The following is a 21,259-nucleotide window of genomic DNA, read 5'->3' as shown; positions in this document are numbered from 1 at the left end:
ACTTTCTTCTTGCTACTTTGTTTTCTCCAGCAGTTTCTATTCTGAATGTGGCATATTGATGATTTACATAGAAAAGGTGTGATAAGAAAAGATGAACATCTACAAGACTGTTTTTTGTTATGAAAACTTAAAAAAATTTTTTTTATCTATTAATTTGGCTGTGCTGGGTGTTGCTATGCAAGCTCTTCTCTAGTTGCGGCAAGCAGAGGCTACTCTCAAGTTGCACGAACTTCTCATTGAGGTGGCTTCTCTTGTTGCGGCTCCCGGGCTCTAGAGCACAGGCTCAGCGGTTGCGGTTCGTGGACTCAGTTGTTGCGGCTCCCGGGCCCTAGAGCACAGACTCAGTGGTTGCGGTTCGTGGACTCAGTTGTTGCGGCTCCCGGGCTCTAGAGCACAGACTCAGTGGTTGCGGTTCGTGGACTCAGTTGTTGCGGCTCCCGGGCCTTAGAGCACAGGCTCAGCGGTTGCGGTGCGTGGACTCAGTTGTTGCGGCTCCTGGACTCTAGAGCACAGGCTTAGTAGTTGTGGCGCATGGATGTAGTTGTCCCATAGCATGTGGGATCTTTCCAGACCAGGAATCAAACCATGTCTCCAGCATTGGCAGGCAGATTCTTAACCACTGAGTCACCAAGGAAACCCCAAAACTTTTTTTTAACAATGTTTTAAACATTTACAAAAATATATACAGTGAGCCCCATATCTACATTATTCATATAAAACAGTTCATTATTTTCACATTTACTCAGTCTCTCTCTTATTTGTAGAGTATGAGTTTTCCTGATATCTCAGATGGTAAAGAATCCACCTGCAATTCAGAAGACCTGGATTCGATCTCTGGGTTGGGAAGATCACCTGGAGGAGGGCATGGCAACCCACTCCAGTATTCTTGCCTGGAGAATCCTGTGGACAGAGGAGCCCGGTGGGCTACAGTCCATGGGATCTCAAAGACTCAGACATGACTGAATGACTAACACTGTTTATAGAGTAAACCTCAGACTTAGTTTTTACCTCTCTCATAAATCAATTTTCATCTTAAAAAAAAATACATTATATAAACACAATGCCAATATCATACCTAACAAAATTAATACTAGTTCTATGATATTATCAATTATTCAGTCCATAATCAAATTTCCTGGTTTTTAAAAGTATCTTTTTACAGTTGATTTGTTCAAATCCAGATCAAATAAGTTCCACACGTTATAGTTGGTTAAAAACCAATTTTTAAAGCAGATGGTTGTTAAAGAGCCACCTGGGGAAGCTTACTCACCCTTCCAATAATTGTAGTTTCAGCTCCCTGTAAGCTTCCTCTTTTCTGTTTCATTCCAAACCAATTTTGTCTTTGTTTTGGGGAAGTGTGGAGGAGAACCACAAATTTGATACAATTGAGAATTTACAGTTTTTTTCAGAAATAAATATTTGAAATACTAACCTAGAGATTTTCTTGGTTGTATAATGAATGGTCCAAAGATGATCTTAGCAGTTTGCTTCAATATCCTTGTTACCATATGAATTGTCCCAAATCACTGAAAATAATACTAGAATCATTTTGACTATAATGCACTGCTGTGTCCATTTGTTCTAGTACAATTCTACCTGGGATGTCACAACCAAGTGCCTTTCTCAGATTTTGCAGTGGAAATGGTTGAATGGCTGTCAAAATAACTTTCTTGAGCTGTTGCTTAATCTTAGTTTAAACTGGATTTACTGGTTTCCAAGCTAAGCTCGAAATTTTTTATTGTTTTTCTAGGACAGGTAAGACTTTCTAAATTTAGCTCATCTGGAGAGATGTCTACACATAGTTTTGTATTAAAGAGATTGCTAAGTCTTTTTTTTTTTTTTTAACATTGTAGAGGAATTGATCTCATCAATATTTTAGTTTTTGAAAAAGAACATAGAATAATATTAAAAATGTCTTGGTGTGAAATTAATACTGCAACTTGTTGAAAAATGGCATTTGATATTGGAAGTCCCTTTCTGGTTTTGAGCTAGGCACCATCGACCAAAAAGTTTGACTCCTCTGTCAGCGGGTACATGGGCAGCTGTGCACAGCAGAGGGTTGGGCATTCTAGGAGAGTCAGCCGGTGTGCTGGGACAGGGCAACTCAGCTGGTGTGCTGGGACAGGACAACTCAGCTGGTACGCTAGGACAGCTTCTGGCAGGTTGCCGTAGGGCATCGTGAGGAGGCAGCACCTGTGTCCGCTTTACGAAGGCTTTGTGGGGCTAGCTGCGGTATTGTGGCCTGTGCTTCAGACTCTGTTTAGAAGTGAATATTTGTGGAAGTATCAGATTAAGAAGAACATGTCCAGATGTCTTCATTGTATGTGGGAATATCTCATAGTTGAGTTCTCACTTTTTGACTGTTACATGATAGAGTCCAACTCAAAAGTAGGTAAAAATGGGCTGGTAAAGTTAAAAAAAAATTATATATATATATATATATATATATAATACAGAGTTTACGACCTTCATGTTTTACATATAGAAAAGCTTATTTAATTTTCTTACGTATGCATTTCTAGCCCATTTATGTTTTCCAGCCCAATAATTTAAAAAAGCAAATAGAAGGGGAGTAGGCTTCCCAGGTGGCACTAGTGGTAAAAAAAAAAACAAAAAACAAAAAAAAAAACCCTGCCTGCCAATGCAGGAGACATAAGATGTGGGTTCGATCTCTGGGATGGGAAGATCCTCTGGGGGAGGACACAGCAACCTACTCCAGTATTCTTTCCGGAGAATCCCATGGACAGAGGAACCTGGCAGGTTACAGTCCATAGGGTTGCAAAGAGTCACTGAAACAACTTAGCACTCACGCAGGCTGCTATAGTTAAATAGCTAACAGAAGCAGTAAGTAGTAGCTGATACGATGACCAGTGGTAGAGATGGAAAATTTACATTTTTAAAAAACTGCTATAGGATCCTGAACAGACTCCCAAAACCACTGTAGATTGGTTTCAGGTTGGCAAATGATGAGGCATTCCTAGCTCAGAAACATCTAAGGAATGTACTGTTTTGTTGTGAAATGCAGTCAGTGGTGTTCATGATAATGACCCTAAATTATCAGAAAATGTACCAACTCCTCTTTAATGAAAGAGGTTTGTAATGTATTTTAGAAACTTTTTATCAATAGCTAAAATTTCTCAGAATGTTGGCACTTAGAGAGTGCTTAGTATAGTATCACTTTAAAATGTGTTGGTTAGACAAAGAAAACAGACTTATGGACATAGAGGGGGCCGGGTGGAGTTGGGGGGAAAAGAGTCTGGGACAGATGGAGAGAGTAGCTTGGAAACATATACACTACCTTACCATATGTAAAATGGCTAGCCACGGGGAGTTTGCTGTATGACTTGGAGAACTCAAACCACGGCCTCTGTAACAACCTAGAGGGCTGGGATGGGGTGGGAGGTTGGAGGGAGGTTCAAGAGGGAGGGGACATATGTATGCTGCTGCTGCTGCTAAGTCGCTTCAGTCGTGTCCGACTCTGTGTGACCCCGTAGATGGCAGCCCACCAGGCTCCCCCATCCCTGGGATTCTCCAGGCAAGAACACTGGAGTGGGTTACCATTTCCTTCTCCAATGCATGAAAGTGAAAAGTGAAAGTGAAGTCGCTCAGTCGTGTCCGACTCCTAGCAACCTCATGGACTGCAGCCCACCAGGCTCCTCCGTCCATGGGATTTTCCAGGCAAGAGTACTGGAGTGGGGTGCCGGCTGATTCATGTTGATGTATAGAAGAAACCAACACGATGCTGTAAAGCAATGATCCTTCAAGTAAAAATAAATTTTGTAAAATGTGCTGCTTAGATATTATTATTACTGATCAAGTTCGCATATGGGGGCCACTCTCTTTTTTCTGATGTTTTCAGAGTAGTGAGGCTTCTTTAGTCCAGTCATATTTAGGAAATGTTTCTAGAAAAGGGATTTGGGGCAAGAAAAATATAAAAATATTTGCTATAAATTTTCCACTTGTGTCTTATGTACAGTATACAAATATTTGTTGTCTGTAGAGCTGCTTAATTCTTTCTTAAAAAAGTATTGACTTTTCCAACCAGAAATTTTACCAGCTATGAAATTTGCATTTGAAAATTTCTTAAACTGTAAAAATGTGATATTTTATACTGGTTGAATTATAGGCTGAAGACTTTAAGTGACAAGTCAAGAGAAGCTAAAGTAAAAAACAAACCCAGGTAAGCATGTGCTGTTTTAATTTACTATGACTTAAATTTCATACAATTTTTGGTTATAGTCATGATAGTATAATTAATGTGTTTTACATCTGTTGAGTGCATCTGACTAAACAGTTTATTGGTTCTTTCTAAATTTTCTAACACTGGAAATTTTTCTGATAAAATTGTAAAATGGTTGAAAAAGTGACAGGTAATTGTTTTACTCAATGGTTATTTGATCACAATCATTTTTATTTGTATATTAAGAGCAAAGTAAAAGTTCTCCATTATTGAGAAGCAAATTATTAATGAACAGTACTTGGCAAGTGAGCCTCTTCAGCTGTGTTGTCTGTTTTATATGAAAACACTAGTATTGTGCAGTGTTGTTTTCATTTGTTTAAGTAAAGTAATGTACATTACTAAATTTCACTTTAGGCCATCAGTGGGGACTTCCCTGGTGATCCAGTGATTAAGCTCCACACTGACAATGCAGGGAGCACAGGTTGGCTCCCGGGTGAGGGAACTAAGATCCCGCATGCCATTTGGCACAGCCAAAAAATTTTTAAAAAGCCTAGAGATGAGGAGCTTTTAAAAAATGTTCTTGTTAGCTAGAATTCTGTTAAAGTGTTTATTGTATTATAGTGTGCTAAAAATCTGCAGGGCAAGGTGATGGCTAATAGTATGTTGCAGTATATTAACTTTGGAAGAGGGGCTTCCCCAGTGGCTCAGTGGTAAAGAACCCACCTGCCAAAGCAGGAGACACAGGTTTGATCCCTGGCTCAGGAAGATCCCCTGGAGAAGGGAATGGCAACCCACTCCAGTATTCTTGTCTGGGAAATCCCATGGACAGAGGAGCCTGGTGGGCTACAGCCCCTGGGGTTGCCAGGGAGTCGGACACAACTTAGTGACTAAACAACTTTGGAATAATAGTACGTTTTTCTAAAAGTTTAAATCAGTTGTCATTAACGGTTTAAAAATATTCTGCATTATGATTGACAGCATCAAAATTATTGTGTGTAACCTTTTTTTAAGTTGGCCTAAAGCAGCATCAATTTTTAATAAAATAAGTGTTTCTTTTGGCAGGACTGTCCCATGCTTGCCGAAGTACTCTGCTGGACTAGAATTACTCAGCAGGTAGGTGTTTTCATTTAAATAAAAAGGTTATGCTTCTATTATCTAAAAGTATTTTATAATTCTAGACATAGACACCTTAAAATTTTTACCTTAACATAGAGATTGTGCTCCTCAGGGGCTTTTACATTTCACTGATTAATACAAAGGCCGTTCAGATTTTGAGCATATTGATCACTATTATATATACTAATTGATAACTTTATCATGTGCATGTATTATGTTTGTGGTTTCTTTCTTGCAAGAAAATTGATTCTGGATTTGAGTCCTCAATAATTTTCTTACTTTGATTCCTAATTTTATAGCATTTCTTCTCCAATCCATTTCTGTTGATTGTGCAAGTTAATATTAGATACATGATTTTCTTAGATGACATCAAAAGCATAAGTGACAAAGGGAAAAAGGATGAATTGGACTTTATCAAAATTAAAACCTTTTGCTCTTTAAAGAATACGATCAAGAAAGTGAAAGAACAATCCATAGAAGGGGAGAAAATATTTGCAAATTGTACATCTTTTGAGGTACTTATATCTAGACTATAAATAACTTTTATAACTCAACAGTACAAAGACAAACAACCCAGTGAAGAAATAGGCAAATGATTTGAATAGACATTTCCGTAAAAAAGATGGGCAAATGGTGGATAAGCGCATGAAAAATTTCTCAACATCGTTAGTCACAAGGGGAAGGGCAAACCACAACCACAGTGAGATACCACTCATACCCACTAGCATGCCTATAATCCAAAGACAAACAACAAGTGTTGGCAAAGATGTGGAGAAGTTAGAACCCTTATGCTCTTCTGGTGGGAGTGTAAAATGGCACAGCTGCTGTGAAAAACAGTTTGTTAGTTTTCTCAAAAAGTTAGAGTAGAATTACTATGTGATCCAGCAATTTCACACCAAAAGAATTGAAAACGTACATTCATGTCAAAATTTGTACACAAATGTGCATAATAGGAGTATCTGTCATTCAGGCTCCCCTGTCCATGGGGATTCTCCAGGCTAGGATACTGGAGTGGGTTCCATGCCCTCCTCCAGGGGATCTTCCCAACCCAGGGATCGAACCCAGGTCTCCCGCGTTGCATGCGGATTCTTTACCACCTGAGCCACGAGGGAAGCCCAGTATCATTCATAAAGCAATATCATTCATAATAACCAAAAAGTAGAAACAGCACAAATATTCATCAAAGGATGAATGAATAATTTGGTGTCTCCACACAGTGGAACATTATTCAGCCACAGAATGGAATGAAGTGCTGAGGCACACTACGTCTTGCACATCTTGAATAAAACTTAAAAACATTGCACTAAATGCGAAGAATGAACAAAAAAGGCATGTAGTGTATGGTTCTATTGATATGATATGTCCGGAACAGGCAGAAGGATAGAGTTTGCCAAGATGTGGAGGAGAGAGGGGAGTGAGTAATGACTGCTAATGGATATGGGGTTTCTTTTCAGGGTGATGAGATGTTTTGGAATCAGTGGCGATAGTTGCCCCAACTCTGTGAATATGCTGTGAATTATGCACTTTAAAGCATGAATGTTATGCTTTAAATTAAAACTCGGCTGTTATGAAAAGAAGTATATGGTTTGCACGTGTTGTTATATGCAGCTCTGTATCTAGCGACGTGGCATCTGATGGCTGAGTGGTAGCCGTGTGTGCGGTAGGAGGTGCGCTCCTTCGCCTTTTCTGCGTGTGCCATGGCACAATCATCTATGCCTACCTGTTGCTTTCCGTTTTCTAGCTTTATGTTCAGCTTCTTTTTATGCTTGCTGAATCTGGGCATTTTTTTTTCCTTATCTAGGTGCTTAATTTGACATTAATCTCCTGCTTGTTTTTTGTTGAGTGAGGAACACAAGTGATTTTGAAAGGAGGTAGAATACAAATCAATCTGTGGTATACTGTTTGCATGTTATCTTTATGCTTTTTTAATCTAGTTGAAACAGCTTCCTTGAAAGTTGCTTATTTTAGAGGTGTAGACTTCTCTGTGTGGTAGTTTTGGGATACTTTTGGGGACTTGATGTGAAAAATTTACAGCCATGTCTATAATGTGCCTATTCATTGCACTGAAACACAGTGTTTTCTCTCTGAAACTAGTGCTGAGTGGAGGAGGGACCATTTTAAATATCTAAATCATAAAATTTTTTTAGATTGTTAAAATATTGTGTAAAATATGATAACATAAAATTTTGCCATCTTAACCATTTTTAAGTGCACAGCCCACTAATGTCAGCCGCATTCACATTGTTGTACATCCGGTCTCCAAGAGGCTTTTCATCTTGCAAACCTCTGCCACTGGCAACCAACGTTCTCTTTCTATAAATTTGACTACTTTAGGTACCTTTTGTAAGTGGAATCATGCAGTACTTGTCTTTTTGTGATTGGCTTATTTCACTTAATATATTTTCAAGTTTCAGCCATATAGAATGTAAAGATTTCCTAATTTCTTCCAGTTTCATTGAGATTTAATCGGCATACACCACTATGTAACCTTAAGGTATTGCCACATGATGATTTGACTTACTTCATGAGATGATTGCCACAGTGAATTTAGTGAGCATTCACCGTCTCATATAGATAAAGAAAAAGAAGAAAATGTTTTCCTTGTGATGAGAACTCAGAATTTATTCTAGCAACTTTCATATATAATGTTCAGCATTGTTAATTCTATTAATAATGTACACTACATCCCTGGTACTCTTTTATCTTACAAACTAGAAGTTTGTACCTTTTCACTGCCTTCATTCAATCCCCTGTCCCTCCACCTGTGGTAACGACAAATCTAATTTCTTTTTCTATTTGTTTGCTTGCTTGTGTTTGAAGTATAATTGACCTACAATACTTTGTTAATTCCTGGTACACAACATAGTTATTTGATATTTCTGTACATTACACAATGATCACCGCCGTCATCACCACTAATTCAAAGGAAGTTCCTTCCTTTTTAAGGCTGGATAATATCCTACTGTATGAATATGCCATATTTTGCTTATACCTTCATCCATTAATAGACATAAGTTGCTTTGATTTTTTGGCTATTGTGAATAATGCTGCTATGAACATGGGTGTGCAAATATCTCTTTATGACCCAGCTTTCAGTTTTTTGGTGGTGTATCCTCAGAAGAGGAAATGCTGAATCAGATGGTAATTGTACGTTAATTTTTTGAAGAACCAATATACTGTTGGGCAGCTGCACTATTTTATATTCCCCTGTGTGTGTTAGTCACTCAGTCATGTCCGACTCTGCCACCCCATGGACTGCAGCCGCCAGACTCCTCTGTCCACAGGATTCTTAAGCAAGAATACTGGAGTGGGTTGCCATTTCCTTCTCCAGGGGATCTTCCCAACCCAGGGATAGAGCCCATGTCTCCTGCATTGTAGGCAGATTCTTTACCATCTGAGCCACCAGGGCAGTGCACATTTTTCCAGTTGTCATTTCTCCATATTCTCACCAAATCTTGTTTTGGGGTTTGCTAAGTTTTTTTTTTTTCCATTCTCATTGGTGGGAAGTGGTGTCTCATGGTGGTTTTGATTCAGTCCATCCTAAAGGAGATCCGTCCTGGGTGTTCATTGGAGGGACTGATGTTGAAGCTGAAACACCTGATACTTTGGCCACCTGATGCAGAGAACTGACTCATTGGAAAAGACTCTGATGCTGGGAAAGACTGAGGGCAGGAGGAGAAGGGGACGACAGAGGATGAGATGGTTGGATGGCATCACCGACTTGATGGACATGGGTTTGGGTGGACTCTGGGAGTTGATGATGGACAGGGAGCCCTGGCATGCTGCAATTTATGGGGTCGCAAAGAGTCGGACACGACTGAGTGACTGAACTGAATTGAACGATGATGATGGTGAGCTTCTCATGTGCTTATTGGCCATTTATATATCTTCTTTAGAGAAATATCTATTCAAGTCCTTTGCCTGTTTTTGGATAGAGTTGTTTTTGTTGTTGTCGAGTGTTGGGCATTTTCTATATATTCTGGATATTAATCATTTGTCAGATATGTGATTTGTAAATATTTTCTTCCATTTTATTGGTTGCCTTTTATCTGTTGATTGTATTCTTTGATGCACAAAAGTGTCTAATTTTGATTAAGTCCGATTTGTTTATTTTCTTTGTTGCCTGTGCCTTTGGTGTTATATCCAAGAAATCATTACCAAATGTGATGGCAAGAAGCTCATGTCTTCTTCTAAAAATTTGGTAGTTTTGGATCTTATGTTTGGATTTTTTGATCCACTTTTATTTAGTTTTTGTATATGGTGTTAAGAGTCCAGCTTCATTCTTGTGCCTGTGGATATGCAGGTTTCCCAGCACCAGCATATTTGTTGAAAAGACTATCCTTTCCCCGTTTAATGATCTTGGCACACTTGTCAAAAGTTATTTGACCATACATGCAAGGGTTTATTTCTGGGCTCTATTTCATGGGCCTGTATGTCTCCCATTATGCCAGTACCATACTTTTGATTATTGTAGCTTTCTAGTAAGTTTTGAAATTAAGAAGTGTGTGTCTTCCAACTTTTTTCTTCTTTTCAAGATTATTTTGGCTTTTAAGGATCCCTTGATATTCCCTATGAATTTTATGATGAATTTGTGAAAATATCCTGTTTCTCTTCATATTTTCACCCACTAATTTTAGCATCTATTACAGTTCTTGCTGGAAATAATTCATTGTGTGTACCAAATGGTGATTTTCTATTTTTCTCATTTTTTTTCTATCATTATTTATTGAAATTCTACTGTAAGGAAGAGGTTTTCCCGTCTGCCCCACTTATTTATTTGGTTCTTTATTTAAATCACTATAAGCTTGTGGCTGTTGGTTTTCATCTATGAGCTCTGACCCATTTCTACCATTATTTTTCTACCAAATCCAGTGTCCCGGTATCCCGGATTTGGCAACTAGAAGCCCCTTCAAGTTAATGTCTGTGTGTTTGCAGAATGTCTCCATTACTTTTTGAGCTTTTCCTTTCTGAGACCACAGGTTGTATTTTAGATAGGATTTTTTAATGTGTGGCTTTTATTTTGAATTATTATTATTAATTTTTGCTTTTCTTAGGTATGAAGATACATGGGCTGCACTCCACAGGAGGGCCAAGGAATGTGCAAGTGCTGGAGAGGTAAAGAATTGGCTCCTCTTATACTTACGGGGAGAATATACTTTGGCAGTCTTAAATGCTTATTTTTAAGAAATTAAATTTATAATTGTGTTAAAATGTTTGACAGGGTATCTTATAGTGAATTTTGTAGTTGGTTATGAAACACCCTAAATAAAGCACTTTTTGTAATTTCTCAGTCAAGTAATTTAGTTAGCTTAGAGAGTTTATAACTTTTATTCTAGAGTCACAAGTGACTCTTTGGTTCATCGAGGTATAATGCTTTGAATTTGAGGTCTGGTACCTTTGCATTTTATGTAAATTATGTCATTTCTTTCTACTAGCTATTTAAGAATTCCGTTGGCGGGGACAAAAAAACTTTGCTCAGTCTACTTAAAATCATTAATTTGCTTATTAGCAAATAAATATAAAAATCTCAGGAGTCAACCTCAATTTCTTAGAGAAACAACCTATTTTCTAGCACTATAGAGTGTGTAATGAATAAAAGTGACTTAAAACTATTTGGTATATATACTTAAAGCTTTTTTAGCCAAGATCAAATACTCTGCTACTGATGTCAGTCAAACTTTATTTCTTTCTAAAAACAAGTCTGTGATTCTGACTTTTAATTAATTTAAACTGACTTTACCATTTACCTGAATTAGTGAAGCTGTAATAGTTACATAGAACATGGTAATACACATGATAAAATTTAGACATTAGTGTTTCTCTTAGAAATTACAGAAAAAGAAGAATATAGGCTTCTGTCAGTAGGGCAGAATGAATACTGTGAAAAGTCCTGTAAGTGTAAAACCCCTAAATGCTGGATAGATTTTTTCTTTTTTAGTTTAAATGCAGTAAGCTTACAAAAATTAAGGGAAGTCCTAAAGGGCCAAAACAAGCAAACTAAAACAGCAGGGAACTGAAATGAGAGTGGTTGGAAAAAAACACGGAAGCAGGGTTCAAATAGTAAAACAAATGTCTTAGAGATTTATTGGGATAGGAGATTTTTGTCTATGGGGAACTGAGTCTGAGACTCCTGCATAAAGCTCTAGATACTCTCGGTGAAAGGATAATTTAGGACATTTTTAAAAAGAAAGGAAAGAAATCTTTAAAGCACACCTGGAACACCTAAAGGTCGACCATGTACTGGGCCCCAAAGCTGTTCTCAACAAGTTTCATGTAAATCAAGTCATACAGAATATTCTGTGATTCTGGTGCAAATGACCCTGAAAGTTGGTATAGGAAAAGAATTTTGAAAAATCCATATGTTTGCAAATTAAACATGTATATTATGCATAATTTATGGTTCAATAATTACTACATACATATTGTGTAAGTTGTCAAAAACTACTTAGAGGGAAATTTTATAGACGAAAAATAGACTGAAAGTCAATGAGCTAATCTAACTTAAGAATTAGAGAACAGAATAAATCATGAAGGAAGAATGAAAGAGATGATAAAGATGAGAGAAGTAAATGAAATAGAATGTAAAAATACAATAGACGCTAGACAAAGTCACAAGTTCTTAGAAGACTAATAAAATTATATTGATTAAGAAAAAAGGATGAATAGTTTTAAGGATTAAAGAATATAACTGTAGCTATAGCAGAGAGTGAAAAGATAAAGAGTTTGTGAACAACTCTAGGACACATTTGAAAACAGAGGCAAAATGGCAAAATACTAGAAATTTTTACTAAAATTTTAGTTGCTCAGTTGTGTCCAACTCTGTGACCCCATGAACTATAGACTACCCTCCAGGCTCCTCTGTCCATGGAATTCTCCAGGCAAGAATACTAGAGTGGGTAGCCATTCCCTTCTTCAGGGGATCCTTCCAACCCAGGAATCGAACCCAGGTCTCCTGCCTTGCAGGCAGATTCTTTATTTTGTGACTCACGGGGGAAGCCCAGAAATTTTTACTAAAGCTAATTGTAAAAGCAGTACAAATCCTGAATAATCTTATAGCCACTAAATAAACAGTGTTAATAATTAATCTTTTCACTAGGAAAGCACCAGGCCCACCAAGTAATACAGGAGAGTTCTATGAGACTTCAAAGAATCCACCATCTCAATGTTAGACAGATTCCTGCAGCAAGTGAAACAAGAGGAGGCTGCCCTGGCCACTGCACGAGGCTAGAGTAACTGATCCTGAACCCCAGCAAGCAAAGTGTGAGAAAGTGAAATTGGAGTCCAGTCCCAGTCATGAGTGCACATACAAAAACTATAAACAGAATAGACGTGTGAGCTCTCACTTAACTTCAGCAGCCTGTTTCTGGAAATCAGATGTTCTGTGCCTACTTGACACACCTCTAAATTGGAAAAGTCATTATGTGTTACATATCAACCCCAAGCCCTCCACCAGCTTTCTTAAATATTTCTGTTTAAAACCAGCAGAACACCTATAGATGGTAGCAGTTTGTTGGGACATCAGGTGCTTCAGACACAGCCTTCCGCCTCCAAACTCGTGATGTGCTCTGTTGGCACGCAGCGGCCTCGTGTGCAGCGCTGTGGCCCCTCAATGCCCGCAGCGTGCAGGGTCTGCCTCTCCTTCACGAGGGGCTCCTTGTAGTGTCTTGTGATTCTCATATTCTGACAGTGTTGTCTGCAATTTAATTTGAGAATCTTCTCACACATTGTTTTAAAATCTATATCAAGCTTAAATGTGAAGTTTTCCTATATAAATATGAGCCAGAACTTTGTGTTTGCTTTGTGAATGTTGGATGATAACAAACAGCATTCTGTCTGGGAAACAACCTGCTATATATGGCTGTGTTGACAAATTAAATCCAGCCTTGCATTAAAAAAAAAAAAAAAAAAAAAAAAAAAACAGGTTTATTCCAGGATTGAAAGGTTGGCTTGACATTAGAAAATCTTTTATATGCAGTTGACCATGTTAACAAATTAAGAGAAAAATATATGATCATCAGATGCAGAAAATACATTCAATAAAATTAATTCAGAGTAAAACATTTTAGCAAGTTTTTTAATAGATGGTAACTTTTGTCCTGCCGCTGCTGCTGCTAAGTCACTTCAGTCGTGTCCGACTCTGTGTGACCCCATAGACGGCAGCCCACCAGGCTCCGCCATCCCTGGGATTCTCCAGGCAAGAACACTGAAGTGGGTTGCCATTTCCTTCTCCAATGCGTGAAAGTGAAGTCGCTCAGTCGTGTCCAACTCTTAGTGACCCCATGGACTGCGGCCTACCAGGCTCCTCTGTCCATGGGATTTTCCAGGCAAGAGTACTGGAGTGGGAACTTTTGTCCTAATAGCTACCAAAACCTGCAGTATTTGACTTGCAGTACTTTGATTTCATAGTCAATCATCTTACTAAATTGTCTTATTCTGATAATTTGCATCTGGGATGGGAGTTTTGTGAAGATGGAAGGGAAGAAACAAAAACCTACCAGTCTTTTCATTTCTTCATCTCTTTTTATAGTGGGTAGGACTTCCAATATAGTGTTGAATAAAAGCTGGAGATCTTGGTTCAGATTTTGGCTCCATCAGATTTAAATGTGAAAGGGAAAACTACATATTTTAGAAAATACTGGAAAAGCTAAGATCTCAGGGCAGAGAAAGGTTTCTTTAACAAGGCATAATAAACACCAATCATAAAGTAAAATATTGATAATTTTTATCAAATCTTCTGTTCATCAAGCAGTACCATGAAAAAGTTAAGCAGTTCACAAAACAGAGGACTAGTGTTCAAAAAATATGAAAAACCTCTGCACACTAATAAAAAAAGAGAACAGTAAGCCATTAAAAAGTACACGAGAGGTATGACCAGGTATTACCCTGAACAAAAAGCATGAGTGGCCAGTAAATGTGAAAACATGTTTAAAATCAATTAGAAGGCAAGGAAATACAAATTAAAACCCCAGATTTACACTCATTAGATTATCAAGCATTTAAGAAGCCTTGAATTTTCTGTGCAGACAGTCATTACTCACTGATGACAGTTTTCCCTTCCCCGGCAGCATGATGGGGAACAGCTAGAACTAGGGGGTGTAAATCGATTGGCACAGTGACATTAGAAAAATGAGCTGGCGTGAAGTAAAAATTGAAATTCCACAAAGCTTTCGAAACCACAGTTCTACCCCTAGGGAGATTTCTGTAGCATTGTGTCCCCAGCTTTGCCCTGTGATGTTGTATGTCTCACACCTCCTTGGATAACATTGGTATGGTATCATCTGTTCATTATGTGTGACAAATAGATGACAGAACTTGAAGTCAGAGGTGGCTAGGCTGGGGGAGGTCTAGCTCAGTTGAGCCACTGGGCGGTGGGGAAGGAGGGTGCAGTAAGGAGCTCAATACCTGGGACACATTGGAACCTAATTTGTGAAAGTTGCCTCTGTGCACCAGATTTGTTCCAGAATGTTTATAGCAGGTTTTGTTGAAACTTGAGACAGTCCCAAAGTCTCCCTGTGGAGTAATTATTATTTATAGGATCAGGGACTTCCCTGGTGGTCCAGTGGCTGACCCCACGCTCCCAGGGCAGGGGGCCCGGGTTCCATCCCCGTTCATGGAAATGCTGCAAAAAGATCAAATGCTATGCAGCAGTGAAAATTAGTGAACCATTACACTTCCATGTATCAATATGGATGAATCCCACAATGTTCAGTGAAGACTGTATCCTGTAGAGGAGCTTTAACAAAAGTTGTTCTTTTGATTGTAAGAAGCATTTCATAATAAAATATGTTGGAGAAAGAATTTCCTGGCAGTTCTGTTGCTGAATGTATTATATGGGGGGGAATATATAATATTTTCCTAATTGTGTCCTCTTTTATTGTAAGACCCCCATCTTATCAAAAGTGCCACTGTTGTTTTCCAGAAATATAGTTCTCAGATTGAAAAATGAAAATTTATTTTAAATCTCTGACGTATTATTGAGACATATGGAAATTTTTAAAATGTGTATCTTTAATAAACTGTTTTCTTGTGTGTTTTGTCAGGCCATGCTCACGTGTCTTTAGTCAATGTCAGTCTGCCAGGGCAGATATACTTAAGGATAATTCAGTCTTCTTTGACAAGTTATCTTATACTTAACTACTTTAAAGCTAAGTCTTATTTATAGTCTTAAAATTTAGAGCAATGTTGCTTTAGCAAAGTTCATTCAATGTAGCTTTGTTGTCTAGACTTTTTCTACAAGAATTTTTTTTTAACAAGTTCTTTGATTTGTTTTTCCCTCACTTAGTATGTAAATAAACACGTAAATTGATAGTGACTTAGGGGTTAGATTCTGAGGGTAACTTTCTAAAGTTAAACTTCCAGTGCATTATTTGCTTATGCTTTTGATTGTTGTGAAATACTTAATTGCCTTCAGATTGAACTCTTTTAAGACAACGCTTTAACCACTTGGTGTGTAAGCTGGTTAAATCAGGCATGCTTCATTCTCTTTGGATTCCAGCTTGGATCTCTTCTGCTTGTGGTGGGGAGTGGACTGGACTGGGTGTGGGAATGCCTGGTTTCTGCAGTAATACGTTTTGACCTTGGGCGGATAAACGGAGTCTCTCTGTTTCTAGCTGACTCACATAAAATGGTATGACACCATTTACCCTGCTTAGCAAACAGAGTTGTTTGAAAATCGCATGAACTAAGTGAAAGTGAAAGTCGCTCAGTCGTGTCCAACTCTTTGCAACCGCATGGACTCACCCATGGAATTGTGCAGGCCAGAGTGCTGGAGTGGGTAGCCTTTCCCTTAGCCAGGGGATCTTTACAACCCAAGGATCGAACCCAGGTCTCCGCATTGCAGGCGGATTCTTTACCAACCGACCTATCAGGGAAGCATTCCCCCCAAATGCTGAACTGTTCTTTACAAATATAAAAGTTTTTGTATTGTTTTATTACCCCAATATTACCCATTTTGAAAATCGTTTGGGTCCCAGCTTTTTCTTGGTTCTCCTAACTTCAATGTCCACCAGAAGGACTTTCGGGATGATTTGTAACTTTGGGAACAAGCCCAAACTGTGGGTTTGTCTTGGTACTTAAACTTGATTTTCTGGTGTTAAATCTGGATTTATTCAGAATTGTTTACTTGGAGGAGAAAAATTGGCCTTCTGAAGATGGCTCCTTCTTTATTAAGTAAAGCTAAAGTACAGTTTCTCAGAACCTTTCTTTCGCTACTTTTCACTTTTCTTCCTTTTGTGTCCCTGTATGAACAGTCCCGAGAAGATTGATTAAGAGCGTGGGCTTCAGTGTTGGATTCCTGGGATTGAATCTAGGTCCTGTGTGGCCCTTGAGAAAGTGACTTGTCTTCATTGCACCTCAGTTTCTTCTTCTGTGAAATGAATGTAGTAATACTGCTCTGTTTACAAGGTTGCTATGTGTTTAATGTAAATTGCTTAACACAGGGCCTGGCACATAGAAAATGCTCAAAATGCTTTGCTCTTAATACATAATTGTTGATAATAATTTCAGAGAATCCATTCAACATCCATTCTTTTAAATTAAAGTAATATTTGAATGTATTTTGATAGATTCTTTTTATGTACACTTAAAGATATACAGAATATGATTTTGAATTTTGTGGGAGGCATGAACTATACTGTACTTAAGTTTTAATATTTATGTTTCATTTTACTTTTCAGTAATAATATTTGTATCTAAAAATTGTTTATTCTAGATCTTTCAAATTATTAACACAATTAACCACTGCAATTAAAATGTAAAAAACTTTTTAAAAGATATGCCGTGTACCAGGAAACATACCTTTTATTATCGTCAGCCCTGTGAAATTATTTTTTCTTTTATTAGTGTTTAAAAACTGAGGCTTAGAGAATTTGTGAGACCTACTCCAGACTAAAGCACAATTTGTTTTTCTTTTTTGTTCACCACAGTATCTTCAGTGCCTGAAACAGAGCCAGGCAAAGAGCAGGTGTTCAGTAGGAGCTCGTTGGATGTTACAGATGAATCCTACAGGCAGGGGTTGTTATTTCAAGCCCTAATTTTCTTACTATTGCATCACAGAGAAGCTGTATTAGCCACATTAATCTGTTAGCAATGCTCAGTACTTTTTAAACTGCTCTCTGGGATCTTTATAAAGCTGGCTGCACAGGCATTTTTAAGCATGCAGAATTGATGATCATGCCCCTGGAGCAGCACTTGGTGTTGCCTCTCCAGCTCAGCTGAGGCTTGTGTGTGAGACAGTGTGTGTTACCCCTCCAACGTGGACTGACTGACAACGGCGAGAGGGGTGAGGTGGGGATAAAGTGAGGAAACAGGGCAGCTTTCTGATCTCTTTATTGTTTTTATTTCAATGTTGTGAATTCCTGGAATATTAAAATGTAGAAGCTAAAACAGTCTAGCGCCACATGCAAATAATTTTGTATCTTATTTTGATATTTTTATTCCTCTGAAAGGTCTTTCTTTAGTGAGATTCAGTAAAAATCAGTTGTATTTGTGTTTCAACTCTTGAAACATCATGGGTTGTGTAAATTGTCCTTTTTTTTATATAACTTAACTGTGAACTCTTATATTAAAACTTTATATTTTACAGATAAAGTTCAGATATACTTACTTTTGTTATATAATGAATTTTGCAGTCTTTATTGTACAAAATGCGGGAATCTTCCACACTTCTTACTCATCACTAGTGATGTTTTCAAAAGATGACCTCTCTATGCTCCTTCTAAATCTTATCATAGGCCCTTTCCCCTCTCACCATGTTAGGACCAAAACAAAACTGGCTGGGAGAAACTGCTCAAGTCTTCTGGAAAAGAAGTCAGAATTATTTTAGGCTAGCCTAGCGTCTCACATCCCTGCTATTAGGAACCTTTCACTTCTGAATTTGTTAGTATAAATCCTTTTCTCCTTTTTTTCTGAAATTGTTCAGTTGCCTCAGTGATTCCTTCGTATACAAGTACCATTTATCTTGCTTTATTCAGTGTTTAAATGGAAACTGAATCATGGTATATTCTAAATGCATTAGAGAACTTTTCTTTCAAAAGAAGTCCTTTTGTAAGGCAAATAATTACCCATTCATTATGTCTGGGGTTTGTTTTTGTTTGTTTTCTTTTCAGTTGTTAGTGGCTGTTTTCTGTTTTATTTTTTCTAGATTTGAATTGTGCAAATACATGGTTTACTTAGAAACAGGGTGTAGTTAGAAGTGACTTCTAAGGTCATGGCTGAACTTTCTCTTTCCCGGGTTAAGATGCACTGATACAACCCGTAATTTGAGGTTTTTCTGCACTGGATATTAAGGTGGTTCTTTTCTAAGAAAGAAAACAACGCCAGTCTCCTCAGAGTATTGTGTTGTCTGTACCCCAGTAGAAGGGTTTTTAAAGATAACACGGGCAGGCTCTCATTACGCCGGTCTGACCTCTGTGTCTGCAGTCCCGTGGGCCTGACCCTCCCCTTCCGTTTGCAGCGGGTGGACAGCGAGGTGGTCATGCTCTCCGCGCACTGGGAGAAGAAGCAGGCGAGCCTCCGGGACCTGCAGCGGCAGCTTCAGCAGCTTCCAGGCCTCATCGCAGACTTAGAATCCCTGACGGCAAGTCTGAGTAAGTTCCCCGTTTGCCTCTAGACGCTGCTTCTAGGAAGGAAAATAATTTGGCGTGACTCCAAAGCTTTCTAAGAATACATTAATCTTATTGCTTAACAGGATTTGGAGGGAAATAGTTCTAATTAATTTCATATTCTGATTAATTGATGATTTGACAAAAAAGCGATGATTTAAAATGTGGAAATGATTTTTAAAATACACCACTACCTTCCTCTGCCTCCGTTCTGCTCAGAAAACATACTTTTCTTGATTCTTAAAGTGACTCGGGGCTGTCTTTCTGATTTTAGGTCTCTGTTTAAAAGTGTAAACGTGGGAAATGAAAGGGGTTATGGTGGCTTTGTTATGACTAAAGGCTGTACTCTGGAAGTTGTTGCTTTTAATACTGGGTTTGCTCAGAGCTTGATGTCTTGAAATATGCTCATTTTTTCTCCTTAAACTGATAAAAGATTAAACAGATACAATTAAATGAGGGTACCTGTTTGGCTAACTTTATGCCTTGTGGAAGATTATATATTTATTTTTTGTTTTTATTGAGATGAATCATGCTGATATTTGTTTCTTGGGCTTATATTCAGAAAATTGACTTTTACCCTAGACAGTGCCACATCATAGTATAACATTCTGGCTTATTATTTTCTAACCAAGCTTAAGATCTTAGTGAAGTAAGAGGTAGGGGCTACCTACATAGGAGACGAATTTCTTGAGCTAATAACCTGAGTCTTAATAGGTAAGAAGGTGTAAAGCTACCCCATCATCTCTTCCGTTTTTCAATACTACATTTTTAAAAGCAAAACAGAGCTGGTTTACAAAGCAAGTAATTAGCAAAGCATAAAACTTGTGTGTGTGAATAAAATGAACCCCATTGGTATGTGGAATGCCGCTGGTGGTGATAATAGCTAACGTTTGTAGCGCCTACTATATGTCGGAGATGGTTAGGTGATTTACAGACATTATTTACAATCCTCACAAGATCCCTGCAGAAGTAGCTTTTGTTATCCCACTGTACAGCTTAGGCAAATTGGGCTTGGAGGGGTGGAGATTTGCTCAGGGTCACACACAGTAGGTGTGCATCCAGGATCCCAGCCACAGTGATGATGTACTCAGTGGAGGATGAGGCATTTGGAGTGGCACCTGTCAGCAGACCCCATGACCCGCGTTCTTGAAGCCCTGGAATCAGTGTTCTGTTATTTCTGAAAGCAGGGTTGGGGAAAAGAGACTCTGGGTTTAGGAGGAAGGCCCTCTGGCCTTATTTCCCTCTTGTAGGTGTAGGAATGATCCTTCTCAAGCCTTTGATAACTGACAGAAAAAGCCTCCATGACACTGGGGGAATATTCCTTTAGCCACTTTCTGTTCAGCATCTCTTCCTTTATTTCTTTGAGTCTTTGTTTTTCAATGGTTGTGTATTTCTTTGCAGAGACATCCACCTATGATACTATCCCGCTTTCCTTTCCAGCCGAGAGTAAATTCTGTTTATAAATGTTATTTGTTTGATGCCACTCTGCTGATTAAATGCATTTGGCCTCAGTTCTAATTATTCTCATAGTTAAATCTACTTAAGATAGAATATAGTGTATTTTCCTTCTCAATTAGGATTCTACTATCCTGAAGAAGTGATGTTTAGTGATGTGATACCATCTTCAGAAACTGCATTTTGACTTTTTAAATGAATGCAATGGGTTTCCCAAATGCTCACTTGAGTTCTGTCTTTACTAATCTGAGAACATCCACCACCAAAGGCAAATTAAAGCTAAATTAAAGCAAATTAAATTAAAGCTGAAGTATCAGTCTCGACAGTCACTTCCAAATAATTTAATTCTTATTTTTCATTGTGGTATAGTTGACCTGCAATATTATATTAGTTTCAGGTGTACAATGTTGTGTACACTTATGTACACTGTGTGTACATTGTGTTTTATAGCGATTGACCCCTGGTTCAATTCCTGGGTCGGGAAGATCCTCTGGACAAGGGATAGGCTACCCACTCCAGTATTCTTGGGCTTCCCTGGTGGCTCAGCTGGTAAAGAATACTGCTGCAATACTGGAGACCTGGATTCATTCCCTGGGTTGGGAGGATCCCCTGGAGAAGGGAAAGGCTACCCACTCCAGCATTCTGGCCTAGAGAATTCCATGGACTGTCTATCCCATGGGGTTGCAAAGAGTCCGACACGACTGAGCAACTTTCCCTTTTTTCACCCTTTATATACATTATGAATTGATCACCACTTTATGTCTAGTAGCCATCTGCCACCATACACAGTTATTATAATATTATTGACATTCCTTTTACTGTAAATTGCGCCCTATGAGCTGCTCTATATTGGACGTTTGTACCTCCTAGTCTCCCTCACCCGCTTCATCCAGCTGCCCCACCGCCC

General features: G+C 38.4%; 1 protein-coding gene across 4 annotated transcripts in view; it reads left to right on the top strand.

Annotated features, from left to right (window-relative positions):
* DTNBP1 (dystrobrevin binding protein 1) overlaps nt 1-21,259 on the top strand; it is a 109,906-nt gene that overhangs the window by 16,798 nt on the left and 71,849 nt on the right. For all 4 annotated transcript variants that reach the window (XM_055570675.1, XM_055570673.1, XM_055570672.1 and 1 more), the window contains exons 2-5: nt 4,127-4,180; nt 5,243-5,293; nt 10,351-10,411; nt 18,750-18,882. In XM_055570675.1, the coding sequence (XP_055426650.1) occupies nt 18,771-18,882 (112 nt within the window). In that variant the 5' untranslated portion in view covers nt 4,127-4,180; nt 5,243-5,293; nt 10,351-10,411; nt 18,750-18,770. The remainder of the gene's footprint in view (nt 1-4,126; nt 4,181-5,242; nt 5,294-10,350; nt 10,412-18,749; nt 18,883-21,259) is intronic.

This window comes from Bubalus kerabau, chromosome 3 (genome assembly GCF_029407905.1).
Source record: "Bubalus kerabau isolate K-KA32 ecotype Philippines breed swamp buffalo chromosome 3, PCC_UOA_SB_1v2, whole genome shotgun sequence".
In the NCBI taxonomy this organism is placed as follows: domain Eukaryota; kingdom Metazoa; phylum Chordata; class Mammalia; order Artiodactyla; family Bovidae; genus Bubalus; species Bubalus kerabau.
The sequence above is the reverse complement of the archived record's forward strand: the minus strand, read 5'-3'. Positions and strand labels throughout refer to the sequence as shown.